General features: G+C 41.9%; 1 protein-coding gene across 2 annotated transcripts in view; it reads right to left on the bottom strand.

Moving 5' to 3' along the window:
* Positions 1–20,274, bottom strand: part of AACS (acetoacetyl-CoA synthetase) — a 185,412-nt gene that overhangs the window by 23,501 nt on the left and 141,637 nt on the right. For both annotated transcript variants that reach the window (XR_011319189.1, XM_069756034.1), the window contains exons 14-17: positions 9,500–9,625; positions 5,818–5,887; positions 3,488–3,546; positions 2,674–2,876 (exon numbers count right to left, since the gene is read on the bottom strand). Coding sequence is in view for 1 of the 2 variants with exons in the window: in XM_069756034.1 (XP_069612135.1) it covers positions 2,674–2,876; positions 3,488–3,546; positions 5,818–5,887; positions 9,500–9,625 (458 nt within the window). In the remaining variant the exon portion in view is untranslated. The remainder of the gene's footprint in view (positions 1–2,673; positions 2,877–3,487; positions 3,547–5,817; positions 5,888–9,499; positions 9,626–20,274) is intronic.

Genomic DNA, 20,274 nt, shown 5'->3' with positions numbered 1-20,274 from the left:
CCAAACAGTGGTTTACCCCCACACATGGGGTATCAGCGTACTCAGGAGAAACTGGACAACAACTTTTGGGGTCCAATTTCTCCTGTAACCCTTGGGAAAATAAAAAATTCTGGGCTAAAAATTATTTTTGAGGAAAGAAAACGTATTTATTATTTTCACGGCTCTGCGTTATAAACTTCTGTGAAGCACTTGGGGGTTGAAAGTGCTCACCACATATCTAGATTAGTTCCTTTCGGGGTCTAGTTTCCAAAATGGGGTCACTTGTGGGGGGTTTCTACTGTTTAGCCACATCAGGGGCTCTGCAAACGCAACGTGACGCCCGTAGAGCATTCCATCAAAGTCTGCATTTCAAAACTTCACTACTTCACTTCCGAGCCCCGGCATGTGCCCAAACAGTAGTTTACCCCCACATATGGGGTATCACCGTACTCAGGAGAAACTGGACAACAAATATTGGGGTCAAATTTCTCCTGTTACCCTTGGGAAAATAAAAAATTGCGGGCTAAAAAATCATTTTTGAGAAAATAATTTTTTTTTTTTATTTTCATGGCTCTGCGTTATAAACTTCTGTGAAGCACTTGAGGGTTCAAAGTCCTCACCACACATCTAGATTAGTTCCTTTGGGGGTCTAGTTTCCAAAATGGGGTCATTTGTGGGGGAGCTCCAATGCATAGGCACACAGGGGCTCTCCAAACGCGACATGGTGTCCGCTAACAATTGGAGCTAATTTTCCATTCAAAAAGTCAAAAGGCGCGCCTTCCCTTCCGAGCCCTGCCGTGTGCCCAAACAGTGGTTTACCCCCACATATGAGGTATCGGCGTACTCGGGAGAAATTGCCCAACAAATGTTAGGATCCATTTTATCCTGTTGCCCATGTGAAAATGAAAAAACTGAGGCTAAAAGAATTTTTTTGTGAAAAAAAAAGTACTTTTTCATTTTTACGGATCAATTTGTGAAGCACCTGGGGCTTTAAAGTGCTCACTATGCACCTAGATAAGTTCCTTGGGGCGTCTAGTTTCCAAAATGGGGTCACTTGTGGGGGAGCTCCAATTTTTAGGCACACGGGGGCTCTCCAAATGTGACATGGTGTCCGCTAAAGAGTGCAGCCAATTTTTCATTCAAAAAGTCAAATGACGCTCCTTCCCTTCCAAGCCCTGCCGTGCGCCCAAACAGTGGTTTACCCCCACATATGAAGTATCAGCGTACTCAGGACAAATTGGACAACAACTTTCGTGGTTCAGTTTCTGCTTTTACCATTGGGAAAATAAAAAAATTGTTGCTGAAAGATCATTTTTGTGACTAAAAAGTTAAATGTTCATTTTTTCCTTCCATGTTGCTTCTGCTGCTGTGAAGCACCTGAAGGGTTAATAAACTTCTTGAATGTGGTTTTGTGCACCTTGAGGGGTGCAGTTTTTAGAATGGTGTCACTTTTGGGTATTTTCAGCCATATAGACCCCTCAATCTGACTTCAAATGTGAGGTGGTCCCTAAAAAAAATGGTTTTGTAAATTTCGTTGTAAAAATGAGAAATCGCTGGTCAAATTTTAACCCTTATAACTTCCTAGCAAAAAAAAATTTTGTTTCCAAAATTGTGCTGATGTAAAGTATACAAGTGGGAAATGTTATTTATTAACTATTTTGTGTCACATAACTCTCTGGTTTAACAGAATAAAAATTCAAAATGTGAAAATTGCGAAATTTTCGCCAAATTTCTGTTTTTATCACAAATAAACACAGAATTTATTGACCTAAATTTACCACTAACATGAAGCCCAATATGTCACGAAAAAACAATCTCAGAACCGCTAGGATCCATTGAAGCGTTCCTGAGTTATTACCTCATAAAGGGACACTGGTCAGAATTGCAAAAAACGGCAAGGTCTTTAAGGTCAAAATAGGCTGGGTCATGAAGGGGTTAATACAAAGCCTCTGGTCACACACTGCTCTGAAACATTGCTAGTGCAGTCTGCTGTGCCACGTTCTCGGATCTGCCTCATCAGTCTCCCATTGCAGTGTCTACAGCTTCCTCGTGGACTACTGCTCAAGTCCTCCAGTGGCCGACCATTTTCTTCAGCCTCTGTTGCTTCAGGAAGTCCGCCCCTCTGTCCAGATAAGCAGCTGATTGGTGCAGAGAGCTTTGAGAAGCTACGCCACCAGGCGAGACAAACAAGAATAAATGATGCTGCCAAACCAGGTGTTGTTGAAGAGAGAAATGTGATGAGTAGCAGAAATCAGCATATGAAATGTGTTTAGCAGAAAAATCAGCCTAAGATTATTCTTTTGAAAGCTGCCACCCCATCCAACAACTCACGCGGTGTTTCACTGTGTGCGACACACTGACAATCAGCAGCTGGACCGACCATACATCCTTTGGTAGAGTGCTAGCAACTGCCAAGTTCATGCCCCTGCTTAACACTAAGCTCTAGGGGTAATTACTCCATTGAACCCTCTTATAAGGTGTGCCAGAGCCAAAACCCAATGATTGGTTCATCAACCCCAGAGATTCCCAATACGTCCATTGGTCCAGTACAATGCTGTAGAAAGGACGTTGTGTTCAGGCAGGTCTGGGCACGATGACATGCTTAGTTCACACAATAAGAAAAATGTAGTTTGCAAATTTGAGCATGAACCCCCAATTTTTTTATTACAATACAGTCAGAAGTGATCTTCTTACCGGAATGTCTTTTGTTTCCAGGATCAGGGCTGGCACGTGCCGGGCAGACAGCGCTATGCGAATGGAGTCCTTTATCCTTTTCACCAGATCACGGGTAAAGGTGCAGTTATTGTTCATCTTAAGGAAAAGAATGACCCTTTCCTCCCCATCTTTATTGTACTGAGGGATACAGAGGCTGTCTGACACATCCACAAATGATTCAACTGCAACAAGACAAAGTCACTTATTACAGATCCCCGATTACAGCTCACATCCTTCTCTAATACACTGGACAGAATGAACACACCTAGTCTATTCCACCATAGAACCATTCAGATCTCACATTATTGCAATTCATTTTGTGATCACATTTGTGTATTCTGCTATACTTTCCTACCGATCGTCTCTGAGCTTTTCTACGCTTGGGTCTTCCACTACTTAGAGAGCGGTTACAGCTCAATGAGGTTTTTCCAATAATGACTATATGACCTGATCTATCCTCTAAGACCCAGTAATAAGCAGCAGTTAATGTCTGATGGAGACGCGTAAAAGGGAATTGGAGGGGAGCAGTGGGAGTCTAATCTGTATCCATTCAGGAGACGTAATAATGGCTTTGTTAGTATAGCCAGTCAGCAGCCGAATGTTGAAAATGTGTTTAATTAGCAAGTCCCAGTAGTGAACTTCTGCATTACAAATCCTGGCTACACATTAGTCATTTCTTCCCACTTAAAATAATGACAGTTTCTTATTTTCATCCTCCTCGCTACCATTATGTAGAAAATTAACCTATTCAGTGGCTGGCGGAGGGCATATTGTAGGCACCGGATAATTGTACCTATATTGTAGATTTCGGAGCTTCCAAATCGTACCCCGTTTGGATTCAGTGTTCCATCGCTGCAAGTAAAATGAACAAGGAATTAAACCATTTATACTCTAGGGGAAAATGTACAATATTTGCACAGCGGTAATTAGACAGCTTTTTTTTATAGCCACGTCTAAAAACTGGAGTAGGTTTGGGTTATTGTAAAGCTACAGATGCTGAAAACACAAGCGACACTCCCTCTGGAGTCCAGATGTATCTCTGCATATATTGTAGCAACGTATCTCACAAATTACAAAAGATGGAGGACCACTGTTAGTCATGTTGGGCGGCTGGCAGAATGTACAGGTGCTTCTCACAAAATTAGAATATCATCAAAAAGTTAATTAATTTCAGTTCTTTAATACAAAAAGTGAAACTCATTATATACAGTCACTACAAACAGAGTGATCTATTTCAAGGGTTTATTTCTGTCAATGTTGATGATTATGGCTTACAGCCAATGAAAACCCAAAAGTCATTGTCTCAGTAAATTAGAATACTGTATAACACCAGCTTGAAAAATGATCTTCAAATCCGAAATGTTGTCCTACTGAAATGTATGTTCAATAAATGCACTCAATACTTGGTCGGGGCTCCTTTTGCATCAATTACTGCATCAATGCAGCGTGGCATAGAGGCGATCAGCCTGTGGCACTGCTGAGGTGTTATGGAAGCCCAGGTTGCTTTAATAGCAGCCTTCACCTTGTCTGCATTGTTGGGTCTGGTGTCTCTCATCTTCCTCTTGAAAATACCCCATAGATTCTCTATGGGGTTAAAGTCAGGCGAGTTTGCTGGCCAGTGATACTTTTTTTATTTATACCAGGCATTGGTACTTTTGGCAGTGTGGACAGGTGCCAAGTCCTGCTGGAGAATTAAATTTCCATCTCCAAAAAGCTTGTCAGCAGAGGGAAGCATGAAGTCCTCTAAAATTTCCTGCGCTGACTTTGGTTTTGATAAAACACAGTGGGCCTACACCAGCAGATGACATGGCTCCCCAAACCATCACTGATTGTGGACTCTTCAAACTAGACATCAAGCAGCTTGGATTGTGGCCTCTCCACTCTTCCTCCAGACTCTGGGACCCTGATTTCCAAATGAAATGCAAAATTTACTTTAATCTGAAAACAACACCATGAACCACTGAGCAACAGTCCAGTTCTTTTTCTCCTTGGTCCAGGTAAGATCTTCTGGCATTGTCTATTGGTCATGAGTGGCTGGACACAAGGAATGCAGCACTTGTAGCCCATGTCCTGGATATGTCTGTGTGTGGTGGCTCTTGAAGCAATGACTCCAGCATCAGTCCGCTCCTTGTGAATCTCTCACAAATTTTTGAATGGCCTTTTCTTAACAATGCTTTTAAGGCTGTGGTTATCCCGGCTGCTTGTGCACCTTTTTCTACCACAATTTTTATTTCCACTCAACTTTCTATTAATATGCTTGGAAACAGCACTCTGAGCACTCTTAACAATGACCTTTAATGGCTTGCCCTCTTTGTGGAGTGTGTCAATGACTGCCTTTTGGACATCTGTCAAGTCAGCAGTCTTCCCCATGATTCTGGAGCCTACTGAAACAGACTAAGGGACCTTTTTAAACGCTTAGGAAGCCTTTGCAGGTATTTTTGTTAATTATTCTAATTTACTGTGATAATGACTTTGAGGTTTTCATTGGCTGTAAGCCATAATCATCAACATTAACAGAATAAATACTTGAAATAGATCACTCTGTTTGTAATAACTATATAATATACGAGTTTCACTTTTTGTATTGAAGAACTGAAAGAAATTAACTTTTTTATGATATTCTAATTTTGTGAGAAGCACCGGTATCGGGGTCTCTGACCTTGGAAAGTTGTATCATTGGTCACTTAAGTAAAGGGGAGTCTTAGGCTACTTTCACACTAGCGTCGTACTTGACCCGTCGCAGTGCGTCGGGCCGACGTACTGACGCTAGCAGTGAATGCGCCACACAACAGGGGCAGCCGATGCATTTTTCCAGCGCATCCGCTGCCCCATTGTGAGGTGCGGGGAGGTGGGGGCGGAGTTACATGTAACGTTTTTTGTTGCTGGCGGTCCGCCACAACACGGTGCAACCGTCGCACGACGGTTGCGACGTGTGTCAATGCGTCGCTAATGTTAGTCTATGGGGAAAAAACGCATCCTGCAGACAACTTTGCAGGATGTGTTTTTTCCCCTAAACAACACATTGCGACGTATAGAAAACGACGCTAGTGTGAAAGTAGCAGTCGTATGTGGCCTGCTGCCCCGTCAAAATACAAATTATAGGCTCAGAACAATAATACACACCTGCGTCCCAGCATAACAATCCCTCCTGTTTTAGGATTTATTTTGCAGTAGTCTCCATGGGCCCAGATACCTAAAATACCAGAGAAGGTTACAGCACAAATAGTCACTCTAGTTCTGAAATAGTAACATTATATTGCATCATTAGCTCGCTGACTGTGTTCATGTATATGTATGAGAACAAGCTTAAAAGGGTTATTTTCAAGTTATTTAATGGTACATTTGAAATGTGCTTGTAAAAACTTTGCAATTTATTTGTTATTAAAACTCTTCTCTATTCTCAAGAACGAGGGTATTTTTAAATTTATAGTTTACTCCTCATTGTCTACATTACCGGCCACCACTGAAGTCTACCAGCAGTGGCCAGTGTCCTAGGCAAAGAGCGCAGTGCTCGCAACCTCTTTCTATGGAGACTGTAAGCACTGCTCTGAAGCTGGCCAGATGGCTCGATGCAGACAGATTCAGCACCATTCGCTCCTCCAATGCTGCAGAGGCCAGGTTACCTCTGCTAGCAACTGCATCAGAGAGCACACTGTTTGCTTCAGCAGAGCAACTCCGCCATTAGTCTGAACTGTCAATAAATCAGCAGTGACTACTCTGACAAGCAGGGACCAAGTAGGCAGGGAAGTGGTACACTCTTGTAACAAAACGATGAGACATGACAATTAAGAAGCTGAAGGTCACACAACATAGTGGCCATACATTATGGTTATCAGGATTATTATATTTTTCCTATTAACATGGAGATGATTTTTAAGGGATGCTGATGTTTTCTTATAACTAATTTCCCAACAGCTTTGATATGATAATAAGACATGCTGGAAAAATACATGTAAAACCAATCACTAGAGGTTCCAAGTTACCCGAGGCCCATTTGTACCTTGTGCACTTAACACATACTTTTGTGAACGCAGAAACAGTAATATTATATATTTAACCATAAAGTCACTATTTCTACTTCAGAACTTGCTAGAACAGCTGGCAGACGAATATGCTGAAGGGAGCTGGAGACACACAGGAAAACCATGGTCAGATTTGACACTGTACTACAGAGCCACTAGCTCCGCCACAGCAGGGGTCCTCCGACAGAAGAAGAAACCTGACACAATTCATATCCTGAATAGAACTCATCTGAAACCAGAACATTTTATAGAGGATGTTCATGTACAGTATATATAAAAGGGTATGTATATATATATATATATATATATATATATATATATATATATATATATATATATATATATATATATATATATATATACACACATATATACCAAGCAGAAAAAGAAGGCAGCACTCCAATATATATTGGCGTGCTGCCTTCTTTTTCTGCTTGGCATATTATTTGGGTGGACATGTGGATGGTCTTATCCAGGAGGCTTGGCACCCACCGGTGAGCATTGTGCTGCTCTCATTTCTTTTCTATCTATATACATACATATATATATATATATATATATGTATATATATATATATATATATATACATATACATATATGAACTTGTGCAGTAGATGGGAACATAATAAATTTAAGAACCTGTCTTAGAAGCAACATATGAAATACCAAGTTCTGATTGAAATATCGTCCTGTTCTGAGATTACAGTTTTCCCTTGAGGGTGCAACTTAATCTTTTTTACAGTTATACCTTATTTTCAGGTAGCACGTGTTCACACTAGTTTGGTTATGTTGATCATTTTCATCTATTTGTAGAAAGCCTTTCTTAACACATGCACGCCTACTACTTCCTGCCCCATAAATTGTAGGCTTCTTGCCCAGGAGCGGTGTCATATCAGGATAGGGACCCAACAATGAAGAAAGCCTTGACGTTGGCTGTTGGGCTCACATATATTGGCCAATCTATGTGCTAAATACCTTATTTTGTTTACTGTACTTTTTCATAGCAATTTTGAAGTTCCGTTTTTCCAATCTACTATATAATTGTCTAAGGGTCACTTCCGTCTGTCTGTCTGTGTGTCACGGATAATCATTGGTCACGACCTCTGTCTGTCATGGAAATCCAAGTCGCTGATTGGTCGCGGCAAAACAGCCATGACCAATCAGCGACGGGCACAGTTCGGAAGAAAATGGCCACTCCTTACTCCCCGCAGTCAGTGCCCGGCGCCCGCATACTCCCCTCCGGTCACCCCTCACACAGGGTTAATGCCGGCGGTAACGGACCGCGTTATGCCGCGGGTAATGCACTCCGTTACCGCTGCTATTAACCCTGTGTGTCCCCAACTTTTTACTATTGATGGTGCCTATGCGGCATCAATAGTAAAAAAATGTAATGTTAAAAATAATAAAAAAACAAAAAACCTGCTATACTCACCCTCCGTAGTCCGCCGAGCCACTCGCGCCTGCCGCCATCTTCCGTTCTCAGCGATGCATTGTGAAATTACCCAGAAGACTTAGCGGTCTCGCGAGACCGCTAAGTCATCTGGGTAATTTTGCAATGCCTCCTGGGAACGGAAGATGGCGGCAGCCACGCGCCTATCGCCGGAGCTTCGGTGGATCCCAGGGGTGAGTATATACCATAACTATTCTTTATTTTAATTATTTTTTTAACAGGGATATGGTGCCCACACTGCTGTATACTATGTGGGTTGTGTTAGATACTGTGTGGCTCTGTGCTGTATACTACATAGGCAGTGTTATATACTATGTGGGCTGTGTGATATACTTCGTGGGCTGTGCTAGATATTACGTGGCCACTGTTATACACTGTGTGGGCAGTGTTATATACTACGTGACTGGACAATATACTACGTGACTGGGCAATATACTACGTGGCTCTGTGCTGTATACTACGTCACTGGGCAATATACTACGTGGCTGGGCAATATACTACGTGGCTCTGTGCCGTATACTACGTCGCTGGGCAATATACTACGTCGCTGGGCAATATACTACGTCGCTGGGCAATATACTACGTGGCTGGGCAATATGCTACGTGACTGGGCAATATGCTACGTGACTGGGCAATATACTACGTGACTGGGCAATATACTACGTGACTGGGCAGTATACTACGTGGCTCTGTGCTGTATACTACGTCGCTGTGCAATATACTACGTGACTAGCCAATATACTATGGCGCTGGGCAATATACTACGTGATTGGCCAATATACTACGTGACTGGGCAATATACTACGTGGCTGGGCAATATACTACGTGGCTGGGCAATATACTACGTGGCTGGGCAATATACTACGTAGCTGGGCAATATACTACGTGACTGGGCAATATACTACGTGGGCTGTGCAATATACTACATGGACATGCATATTCTAGAATACCCGATGCGTTAGAATCGGGCCACCATCTAGTATTTCATAAGTACATAATGTAGCGTTTTCCTATTTTCTACGGCAGTAATGCAGTTCCAGTGTTCTAGAGTTATGATTCTTACCCATTCAGGGTGCAACTTACTGTAATCTTTTTCTAAAGTTATATATTTTTTTAGTTGCCACCTGTACACACTAGTTTGGATGCACTGGTCATTTTCTTCTATTTGTAGTTTTCCATGAACACCATTACAGTTGGTTTACCCCGCTCATTAGGTTTTCCCCAGACTGTTGGTCACATACGACCACTCGCTGTCTTTTGGATTTCTCCTTACGATGGCAGGTCATATTTCCAACATGTGTTGATACATTAATATAGAAAATTAATGTGATACCTGGGAATTTGGAGAAATACGCTTTCTGATATTTGCTGCCATCTTCATCGTTCCAGAAGTGTGTGGGCTGAGACGGTAATGGAATAGTGCAGACCAGCTCGCCACTTTCTCCCCACACCGCCTCTCCTGCAGAAAAAGGAGAAAGCAAGAAGGAAAGAAATGACCATCTAGCTGCAGAATTAAATGAGAACATTAGCATTACGCTGTACAGGATAAGGCGATACAGATTAGCCAGTTTCAGACAATCAAAGACACATTGTTCATTACACCTGCCACCGAGCAGGAAGGACAAACAGCCGAGAACTGATCTACAGCCTAAATTTTTTTTTTTTTTTTTCCCCTAGTACCTACTAAATTAGAACTACACAGACTGGCTTTATTTATTCAGATGTGTCTGTGTGCTATGTAAATTCGGTGGCATATGCGGATCTGATTCACAGATTGAAGGTTCTGAAGAAAACTGTTTAGTGTGACCCACTTAATTAAGCAGATTCATTGCAAACCTGGCATTAACACCTTCACAGGGGAGTGCAATGGATTGACACAACAAACGCAAAACTATTACACCGCGCGTTGTTCTGTCGGCGGCAGATTATTAACCACATCATGCCCAAATTCTTTATCTTCCTCCTAATGAACGTTCACAGCGCAGAAATAACACACAGGAGAAAGCACTCAATATTGTCACAGAACAGATATAATAAGTATTCATATTATTCACACATATCTGGACATTAGGGCGCTTTACTAAAGTTTAAAGGTTCTGATTCAGAAAAGTTAAGGCTCCCATACACAGTTCGGAAAATAAGTATCGTATTTGATACTATAACGATTTTGCAAGTTTTCCCACCTACAAAGAATGGAGAGGTCTGTAATATTTATCGTGGGTGCACGTCACCTGTGAGAGACAGAATCTAAAAATAAAAACAAGAAAATCACATTGTATGATTTTTACATAATTAACCCCTCTGTGACCTTAGACGTACTATCCCGTCGAGGTGCCCTGGGCTTATCTGACCCTGGACGGGATTGTACGTCATAGCGATCGGCAGCGCTCACGGGGGGAGCGCCGCCGATCGCGGCCGGGTGTCAGCTGCTTATCGCAGCTGACATCCGGCACTATGTGCCAGGAGCGGTCACGGACCGCCCCCGGCACATTAACCCCTGGCACACCGCGATCAAAGATGATCGCGATGTGCCGGCGGTGCAGGGAAGCACCGCGCAGGGAGGGGGCTCCCTGCGGGCTTCCCTGAGCCCCCCGCAGCAACGCGATGTGATCGCGTTGCTGCGAGGGTCTCCTCACCTCCCTCCCTGCTCAAGCCCCGGATCCAAGATGGCCGCGGATCCGGGTCCTGCAGGGAGGGAGGTGGCTTCACAGAGCCTGCTCAGAGCAGGCACTGTGAAGCAGCCTGCACTCCTATCAGATCAGTGATCTGACAGAGTGCTGTGCAAACTGTCAGATCACTGATCTGTGATGTCCCCCCCTGGGACAAAGTAAAAAAGTAAAAAAAAAATGTTCCAAATGTGTAAAAAAAATAAAAAAAAATATTCCAAAATAATGAAAAAAAAAAAAAATATATTATTCCCATAAATACATTTCTTCATCTAAATAAAAAAAAAAAACCAATAAAAGTACACATATTTAGTATCGCCGCGTCCGTAACGACCCGACCTATAAAACTGTCCCACTAGTTAACCCCTTCAGTAAACACCGTAAGAAAAAAAAAAAAAAACGAGGCAAAAAACAACGCTTTATTATCATACCGCCGAACAAAAAGTGGAATAACACGCGATCAAAAGGACAGATATAAATAACCATGGTACTGCTGAAAGCGTCATATTGTCCCGCAAAAAAAGAGCCGCCATACAGCATCATCAGCAAAAAAATAAAAAAGTTATAGTCCTGAGAATAAAGCGATGCAAAAATAATTATTTTTTCTGTAAAATAGTTTTTATCGTATAAAAGCACCAAACCATAAAAAAATGATATAAATGAGGTATCGCTGTAATCGTACTGACCCGAAGAATAAAACTGATTTATCAATTTTACCAAACGCGGAACGGTATAAACGCCTCCCCCAATAGAAATTCATGAATAGCTGGCTTTTGGTCATTCTTCCTCACAAAAATCGGAATAAAAAGCGATAAAAAAATGTCACGTGCCCAAAAATGTTTTCAATAAAAACGTCAACTCGTCCCGCAAAAAACAAGACCTCACATGACTCTGTGGACCAAAATATGGAAAAATTATAGCTCTCAAAATGTGGTATTGCAAAAAATATTTTTTGCAATAAAAAGGGTCTTTCAGTGTGTGACGGCTGCCAATCATAAAAATCCGCTAAAAAACCCGCTATAAAAGTAAATCAAACCCCCCTTCATCACCCCCTTAGTTAGGGAAAAATAAAAAAAAATGTATTTATTTCCATTTTCCCATTAGGGCTAGGGTTAGGGCTAGGATTAGGGTTAGGGCTAGGGTTAGGGCTAGGGTTAGGGCTAGGGCTAGGGCTAGGGTTAGGGCTAGGGTTAGGGTTAGGGCTAGGGCTAGGGTTAGGGTTAGGGCTAGGGTTAGGGTTAGGGTTGGGGCTACAGTTAGGGTTGGGGCTAAAGTTAGGGTTAGGGTTTAGATTACATTTACAGTTGGGAATAGGGTTGGGATTAGGGTTAGTGGTGTGTCAGGGTTAGAGGTGTGGTTAGGGTTACCGTTGGAATTAGGGTTAGGGGTGTGTTTAGATTAGGGTTTCAGTTATAATTGGGGGGTTTCCACTGTTTCGGCACATCAGGGGCTCTCCAAACACGACATGGCGTCCGATCTCAATTCCAGCCAATTCTGCGTTGAAAAAGTAAAACAGTGCTCCTTCCCTTCCGAGCTCTCCTGTGTGCCCAAACAGGGGTTTACCCCAACATATGGGGTATCAGCGTACTCGGGACAAATTGGACAACAACTTTTGTGGACCAATTTCTCCTGTTACCCTTGGGAAAATACAAAACTGGGGGCTAAAAAATAATTTTTGTGGGAAAACAAAAAGATTTTTTATTTTCACGGCTCTGCGTTATAAACTGTAGTGAAACACTTGGGGGTTCAAAGTTCTCACAACACATCTAGATAAGTTCATTGAGGGGTCTAGTCTCCAATATGGGGTCACTTGTGGGGGGTTTCTACTGTTTAGGTACATTAGGGGCTCTGCAAACGCAATGTGACGCCTGCAGACCAATCCATCTAAGTCTGCATTCCAAATGATGCTCCTTCCCTTCCGAGCCCTCCCATGCGCCCAAACGGTGGTTCCCCCCCACATATGGGGTATCAGCGTACTCAGGACAAATTGGACAACAACATTTAGGGTCCAATTTCTCCTGCTAACCTTGGAAAAATACAAAACTGGGGGCTAAAATATAATTTTTGTGGAAAAAAAAATATTTTTTATTTGCATGGCTCTGCGTTATAAACTGTAGTGAAATACTTGGGGGTTCAAAGCTCTCACAACACATCAAGATGAGTTCCTTAGGGGGTCTACTTTCCAAAATGGTGTCACTTGTGGGGGGTTTCAATGTTTAGGCACATCAGTGGCTCTCCAAACGCAACATGGCGTCCCATCTCAATTCCTGTCAATTTTGCATTGAAAAGTCAAACGGCGCTCCTTCCCTTCCGAGCTCTCCCATGCGCCCAAACAGTGGTTTACTGCCACATATGGGGTATCAGCGTACTCGGGACAAATTGGACAACAACTTTTGAGGTCCAATTTCTTCTCTTACCCTTGGAAAAATAAAAAATTGGGGGCAAAAATATTATTTTTGTGAAAAAATATGATTTTTTATTTTTACGGTTCTGCATTATAAACTTCTGTGAAGCACTTGGTGGGTCAAAGTGCTCACCACACCTCTAGATAAGTTCCTTAGGGGGTCTACTTTCCAAAATGGTGTCACTTGTGGGGGGTTTCAATGTTTAGGCACATCAGTGGCTCTCCAAACGCAACATGGCGTCCCATCTCAATTCCTGTCAATTTTGCATTGAAAAGTCAAATAGCGCTCCTTCCCTTCCGAGCTCTCCCATGCGCCCAAACAGTGGTTTACTGCCACATATGTGGTATCAGCGTACTCAGGACAAATTGGACAACAACTTTTTGGGTCCAATTTCTCCTGTTACCCTTGGTAAAATAAAACAAATTGGAGCTGAACTAAATTTTTTGTGTAAAAAAGTTAAATGTTCATTTTTATTTAAACATTCCAAAAATTCCTATTAAACACCTGAAGGGTTAATAAACTTCTTGAATGTGGTTTTGAGCACCTTGAGGGGTGCAGTTTTTAGAATGGTGTCACACTTGGGCATTTTCTATCATATAGACCCCTCAAAATGACTTCAAATGAGACGTGGTCCCTAAAAAAAAATGGTGTTGTAAAAATGAGAAATTGCTGGTCAACTTTTAACCCTTATAACTCCCTAACAAAAAAAAAATTGGTTCCAAAATTATGCTGATGTAAAGGAGACATGTGGGAAATGTTACTTATTAAGTATTTTGTGTGACATATCTCTGTGATTTAATTGCATAAAAATTCAAAGTTGGAAAATTGCGAAATTTTCAAAATTTTCGTCAAATTTCCGTTTTTTTCACAAATAAACGCAGGTACTATCAAAGAAATTTTACCACTATCATGAAGTACAATATGTCACGAGAAAACAATGTCAGAATCACCAGGATCCGTTGAAGCGTTTCGGAGTTATAACCTCATAAAGGGACAGTGGTCAGAATTGTAAAAATTGGCCTGGTCATTAACGTGCAAACCACCCTTGGGGGTAAAGGGGTTAAAGCGCATTTTATTGCATAATTGTAAAGTGCTGCGGAATATGTTAGCACTATATATATAAAATTATTATTATTATTGCTGCATGAAGTAAGTATTTGTTCACCCACCAACTAGCAAGAATTCTGGCTCTCACAGACTTGTCAGTTTTTGTTTAAGAAGCCCTCCTATTCTGCACTCATTACTTGTATTAACTGCACCTGTTTGAACTCGTTACCTCTATAAGAGGACACCTCTGTCCACACAATCAATCACACTCTAATCTTTCCACCATGGCCAAGACCAAAGAGCTGTCTAAGGACATCAGGAACAATTGTAGACCTGCATAAGACTGGGTTAGGCTACAGGACAATAGCCTAGCAGATTGGTGAGAAGGCAGCAACTGTTGGCACAATTATTAGAACATGGAAGAATCACAAGATGGCTGTCAATCTTCTTCGGTCTGGGGCTCCATACAAGATCTTGCTTCGTGGGGTAAGGATAATTTTGGGAAAGGTCAGGAATCCAGCCCGAACTACACAAGAGGACCTGGTCTATGACCTGAAGAAAGCTGGGACCACAGTCTCAAACATTACCGTTAATAACACACTACTCCATCATGGATTAAAATCCTGCAGGGCATGCAAGGTCTCCCTGCTCAATCCAGAACATGTCCAGGCCCTTTTCAAAGTCGCCAGTGACCATCTGGATGATGCAGAGGAGGCATGGGAGAAGGACATGTGGTCAGATGAGATCAAAATAGAACTTTTTGGTATCAACTCCACTGGCGTGTTTGGAGGAAGAAGAATGAGAACAAGTCCAAGAACACCGTCCCAACCGTGAAGCATGGTGAGGGAATTATAATACTTTGGGTGTGCTTTTCTGCAAAGGGAACAGGATGACTGCACCGTATTGAAGGGAGGATGGATGGGATCATGTATTGCTAGATTTTGGCCAACAACCTCCTAACCTCAGTAAGAGCATTGAAGATGAGTAGTGGTTAAGTCTTCCAGCATGACAATGAAAAAAAACAAACAGTTAGGGCAACTAAGGAGTGGCTTCGAAAGAAGCACTTCAAGGTCCTGGTCCTGGAGTGGCCTAGCCAGTTTCCAGACCTGAAACCAATATAAAATTTTTGAGGGAGCTGAAACTCAATATTGCCCAGCGACAACCCTGAAACCTGAAAGATCTGGAGAAGATCTGTAAGGCTAGGTTCACATTGCGTTAGGCAATCCGTTAAGCGCATAGCGCTAGCGGATTGCGCTAACGCAATGTTTGTTTAGGGTCGGCGTTCGGCGTCCCCGCTAGCGCAGATCCCCGATCTGCGCTAGCGAGAGACGGGCCTTGGACGCACCTCGGACGCTGCAAGCAGCGTCCGAGGTCTGTCACATCGCTAGCACGTGCCGAAAATGGCATACGCTAGCGATGCGGTACAGGCAGAAATCACATTGCTGTCAATGGGTGCGCTAACGGACCCGTTGCACGGCGTTAACTGCGACATTTTCGCCGTGCAACGCAGTCCGTTAGCGTCAGGGTGGATTTGATTTAAATCTAACTGATTTAAATCACGATTTAAATCACGATTTAAATCACTAGTCAGTAAGGCTTGATTTAAATCAGTGATTTAAATCAAAGTTTCTACCTAAACTAGTTCTTGCTACTTTAACATGCAAGTAGATGAAGATTTTTAGAATCACTTTTTATATTACTTTTTTCTCCCCAGTTTAATGGGTTAATCATTCATATTTGGACACCACTGTTCTGTTGTACTTAGGAAGGAGAAAAATAATCCTGACCTTAATAACAATTTAAATAGATTTATTCAACTGAAACAATAACAACATTACAGCATAAGTTATTTGCTTAAACAAACATCCATGTTTGTTAACTAATTTGGCTAAACAAAATATATATATATATATATATATATATATATATATATATATATATATATATATATATATATATATATATTATAAGAAACTTAGACTGTCAGCCCAGCCGACACATGAAAAACTTAAATACTACTGTCCCTGCTGTCCTCTGTAGCTCACTTGTCGTCATCTTCATCATCATCTTCTTCTTTGTTCCTATTCATAATCTGGAAAAGAAAAACAAGCTTTCCTGCTTTATTGGGTCCCAACCGATTTCTCAATTTAGAATGAATGAGTCCAAAGGAAGAGAATATTCTTTCAACGCCTGCAGAAGAAGCTATTGCTGTTAAAAGTGAAATCATTACTTGAACAGTCTCTAAATCCAAGCGCTTAAGTGACTTCCACCAGTTTACTGGTGTGACCTTCCTTAAAATATCTTCAGCAAACATATATTTCTTGAATGGTTCCCCCTTAGCTCTGAAGTTTATTATAGTTGGCATTAAAGATGGATGATTGCTGGATACCCATGTCTTAGCTAACTCCTCTTCCTCAGCACTTAGGTTTTGACCCTGATATTGGATATTGACAATATTTGCCAAAAAATGAGCTGGAGTCAGTGCTTGTCCCATTCGTTTGTTTACTGCTTGTAATTTAATTCTGTCCATGTGTAGTTCTGTTTTTAAGTGTTCACTCAGTTCCTTCCAAATTTCAACAGCATCCGCAATAAAACAGCTATTTTTCTGTATTTTGTTTAAAGCTTGAGAGATGGTTTTCAAAAAAAGTCAATGCTGTTATTTTATTGTTTATACAATTTCTGCTTATTGTACACAACACATCACTGCCTCTGCCCCAAAAGGAATATTTGTTTTTCTTCATAACTGTACCAAATGACAGTAACATGCAGTAATAATAAGAAATATAATTTTTCTCACACATGACAGTTCAGTCTTTAGAAATAGGATTCAATAAAAATGTTTACCAACCTGACGATCCTGCCTGTTCAGAAGTGTTTCTTTGGTCATCTTCATCACCGCACTTCTCATGATGCTGCCTCATTTGCGCCACCAGGCCTTGCATCTCTTTGTTGCATCGTTTGCATTTTGCACGCATGCCTGCCTTACCGATAGGCGAAGGAGCTTCATTAAAATATTCCCAAACTGGGTCTCTTTTACGGCCTGCTGCCATTATAAGGAAAGAATGTAATAAACCTCAGATCGTACACACAAACAGATCCAGACTTGTCTGTCTGTGGCTATGCTGCAGTATTGTGCTCAAAGTTTCACTTTCATTTTCTTGTCTGCTTGCCCTTCCTCCTCCTCACACTTAGATTCACATTCTTCTTGTGTTGTGCAGATGTATTCCACTCCAAACAATCAGAAACATATTGTCTAACTTCTTGGACTTGGCACTGAAGGGGTTGATTCTGTATTCATAGGTTTGTAGAACAATGGGATTAAGGTCTTTTTCTCAACTCTGTTCATGTTGTAACATTTTTGCCGTGAAGAAGAGGCTGGGACCTCTGCGGAGTCAAATTCAGTTTTTAGAACTGCGTAAGTAAAGCGAGCGTCTGTGATAATATAGGAGAGAAACTGCCCACTAATCCTACAGAAACCTCTGGAAGAGCATGATATTGTGAATGTTACACATATACAGCCTTTATTCTACTGAGTTAAACAACTCAGCTTTATCTCATGATGGAAGTACCAGGTAAAATATTTTCCTCAAAAAGCAGTTTATTGAAAAAAATCCGATTTAAATCAAAAAAATCACATTTAAATAAAAAAAATCAGATTTTTTTGATTTTTTTAAAAACAAACATTGATTTTTATCCACCCTGGTTAGCGTTAACCCATTAACGCAATGCGAACCTAGCCTAAGGATGAGTGGGATAAATCCCTGCTGCAGCGTGTGGAAACTTAAGGACTACAGGAAAAGTCTGACCTCTGTAATTGCAAACAAAGGTTTCTGTACCAAATATTAAGCTCTGTTTCTCGATTCTATCAAATACTTATTTCATGCAATAAAATGCAAATTAATTATGTATAAATCATACAGTGCAATGTTCTGGATTTTTTTTAAGATTCTGTCTCTCACAGTTGAAGTGTACCTACAATAAAAATTGCAGACCTCTCCATTCTTTATAGGTGGGTAAACTTGAAAAAAATCGGCAGTGTATCAAATACTTGTTTTCCCACTGTACCTTACATATCCCAGCTTCCCCATACACATGAATGCATTGTTGCTTCACTTATTTGTATCCTGATTCATACACATCCTGTACAGCCAAAGCTGAATTCACACTTCTGTTACGGGATGCAGAGGTTACAGTACAATATAGGCACTAGTTATCTCTGGATTACCAACGTTTGTTGTTTGCACTGTGAAACGACTGTGTCCTTGTATGGTGACATCACTGTGTGCATTTTCTTTTAGCTTTACCATCAAGGTTATCATCCTTGAGCGGTAACATCACTGCAATTATCCCTGTAGTGGGAAATCAATGTGTTTGTTACTTCTGTACTGTGAAACCACTGTGGGCATTATTCTTCTATAAGCTGACTTTATTATCCTTGTGGTATGACATCATGGAGCTATCTTCCCATACAGTGACATCAGCAAGTAAGTGCAATAACCATTTCTTATCACTTCATACTGTTTAAATCTGTATATTGTGACATCACTGTTTCCTATTCCTGCTTTGTATAGTGACATTCTATGCAGAGGTGGCATTCCACTGGTGCCAACTGTGCAGCCATGCAGGGCCCCAAGAGGTAAGGGGGCCATCTCCACCTCCAATGCAGGTAAAAATGTGCATTATGATGACATATTGGACACAGGGGCCCTCTTCTGTCTGTGAGTGCCCGACTACGACCAAAGATTTTATCATATCTGCACGGTGACATCACTGTGGCTGTTATCTACTATATAATTGTCTATGGGTCACTTCCGTATTTCTGTCTGTCTGTCTGTCTGTCACGGATATTCATTGGTCGCGGCCTCTGCCCGTCATGGAAATCCAAGTCGCTGATTGGTCGTGGCAAAACAGCCACGACCAATCAGCGACGGGCACAGTCTGGCGGCAACATGGCCGCTCCTTCCTCACCGCAGTCAGTGCCCGCTCCGTACTCCTCTCCAGTCAGCGCTCACACAGGGTTAATGGCAGCGTTGACCGCGGTGTAACGGACTTGGTTAACGCTGCTATTAACCCTGTGTGACCAACTTTTTACTATTCATGCTGCCTATGCAGCATCAATAGTAAAAAGATCTAATGTTAAAAATAATAAAAAAATAAAAGATCGTTATATACTCACCGTCCTTCGGCCCCCCCGGATCAGGAACAGGCCTTTCCTGCTGCTCGCGACGCCCCGGTGACCACTCCATGCATTGCGGTCTCGCGAGATGATGACGTAGCGGTCTCGCGAGACCGCTACGTCACCATCTCGCGAGACCACAATGCACTCTTCAGACCGGAGTGTGCGAGGAGCGTCGGTAACCACTTCGATCCGGGGGCCAACGGAGGGTGAGTATATAACTATTTTTTATTTTACTTTTTTTTTTTTTTTAACAGGGATATGGTGCCCACATTGCTATAGACTGCGTGGGTTGTGCAATATATTACGTGGGCTGGGCAATATACTACGTGGGCTGTGCAATATACGCTGTGCAATGTACTGCGCGGGCTGTGCAATATAGTACGCGGGCTGTGCAATGTACTACGCGGGCTGTGCAATGTACTACGCGGGCTGTGCAATATACTGCATGGCCTGTGTTATACACTAAGTGGCCTGCGTTATATACTGCATGCGTGGTACTGCGCGGGCTGTGCAATATACTCCGTGGGCTGTGCTATATACTCCGTGGGCTGTGCTATATACTCCGTGGGCTGTGCTATATACTGCATGGCTGTGCTATATACTACGTGGCTGTGCAATATACTACATGGCTGTGCAATATACTACGTGGCTGTGCAATATACTACGTGGCCGGCCGTGAACAATCAGCGACAGGCTAATTGGTCGCGGCCGGCCAAATCCTGTGTATCCAATGTATTATTCTAAAATCTTCAAAAATAAACCACATACATATTCTAGAATACCCGATGCGTTAGAATCGGGCTACCATCTA

This window comes from Ranitomeya imitator, chromosome 1 (assembly GCF_032444005.1).
Source record: "Ranitomeya imitator isolate aRanImi1 chromosome 1, aRanImi1.pri, whole genome shotgun sequence".
Classification (NCBI taxonomy): Eukaryota; Metazoa; Chordata; class Amphibia; order Anura; family Dendrobatidae; genus Ranitomeya; species Ranitomeya imitator.
This window is presented reverse-complemented; position numbering and strand designations above follow the sequence as displayed.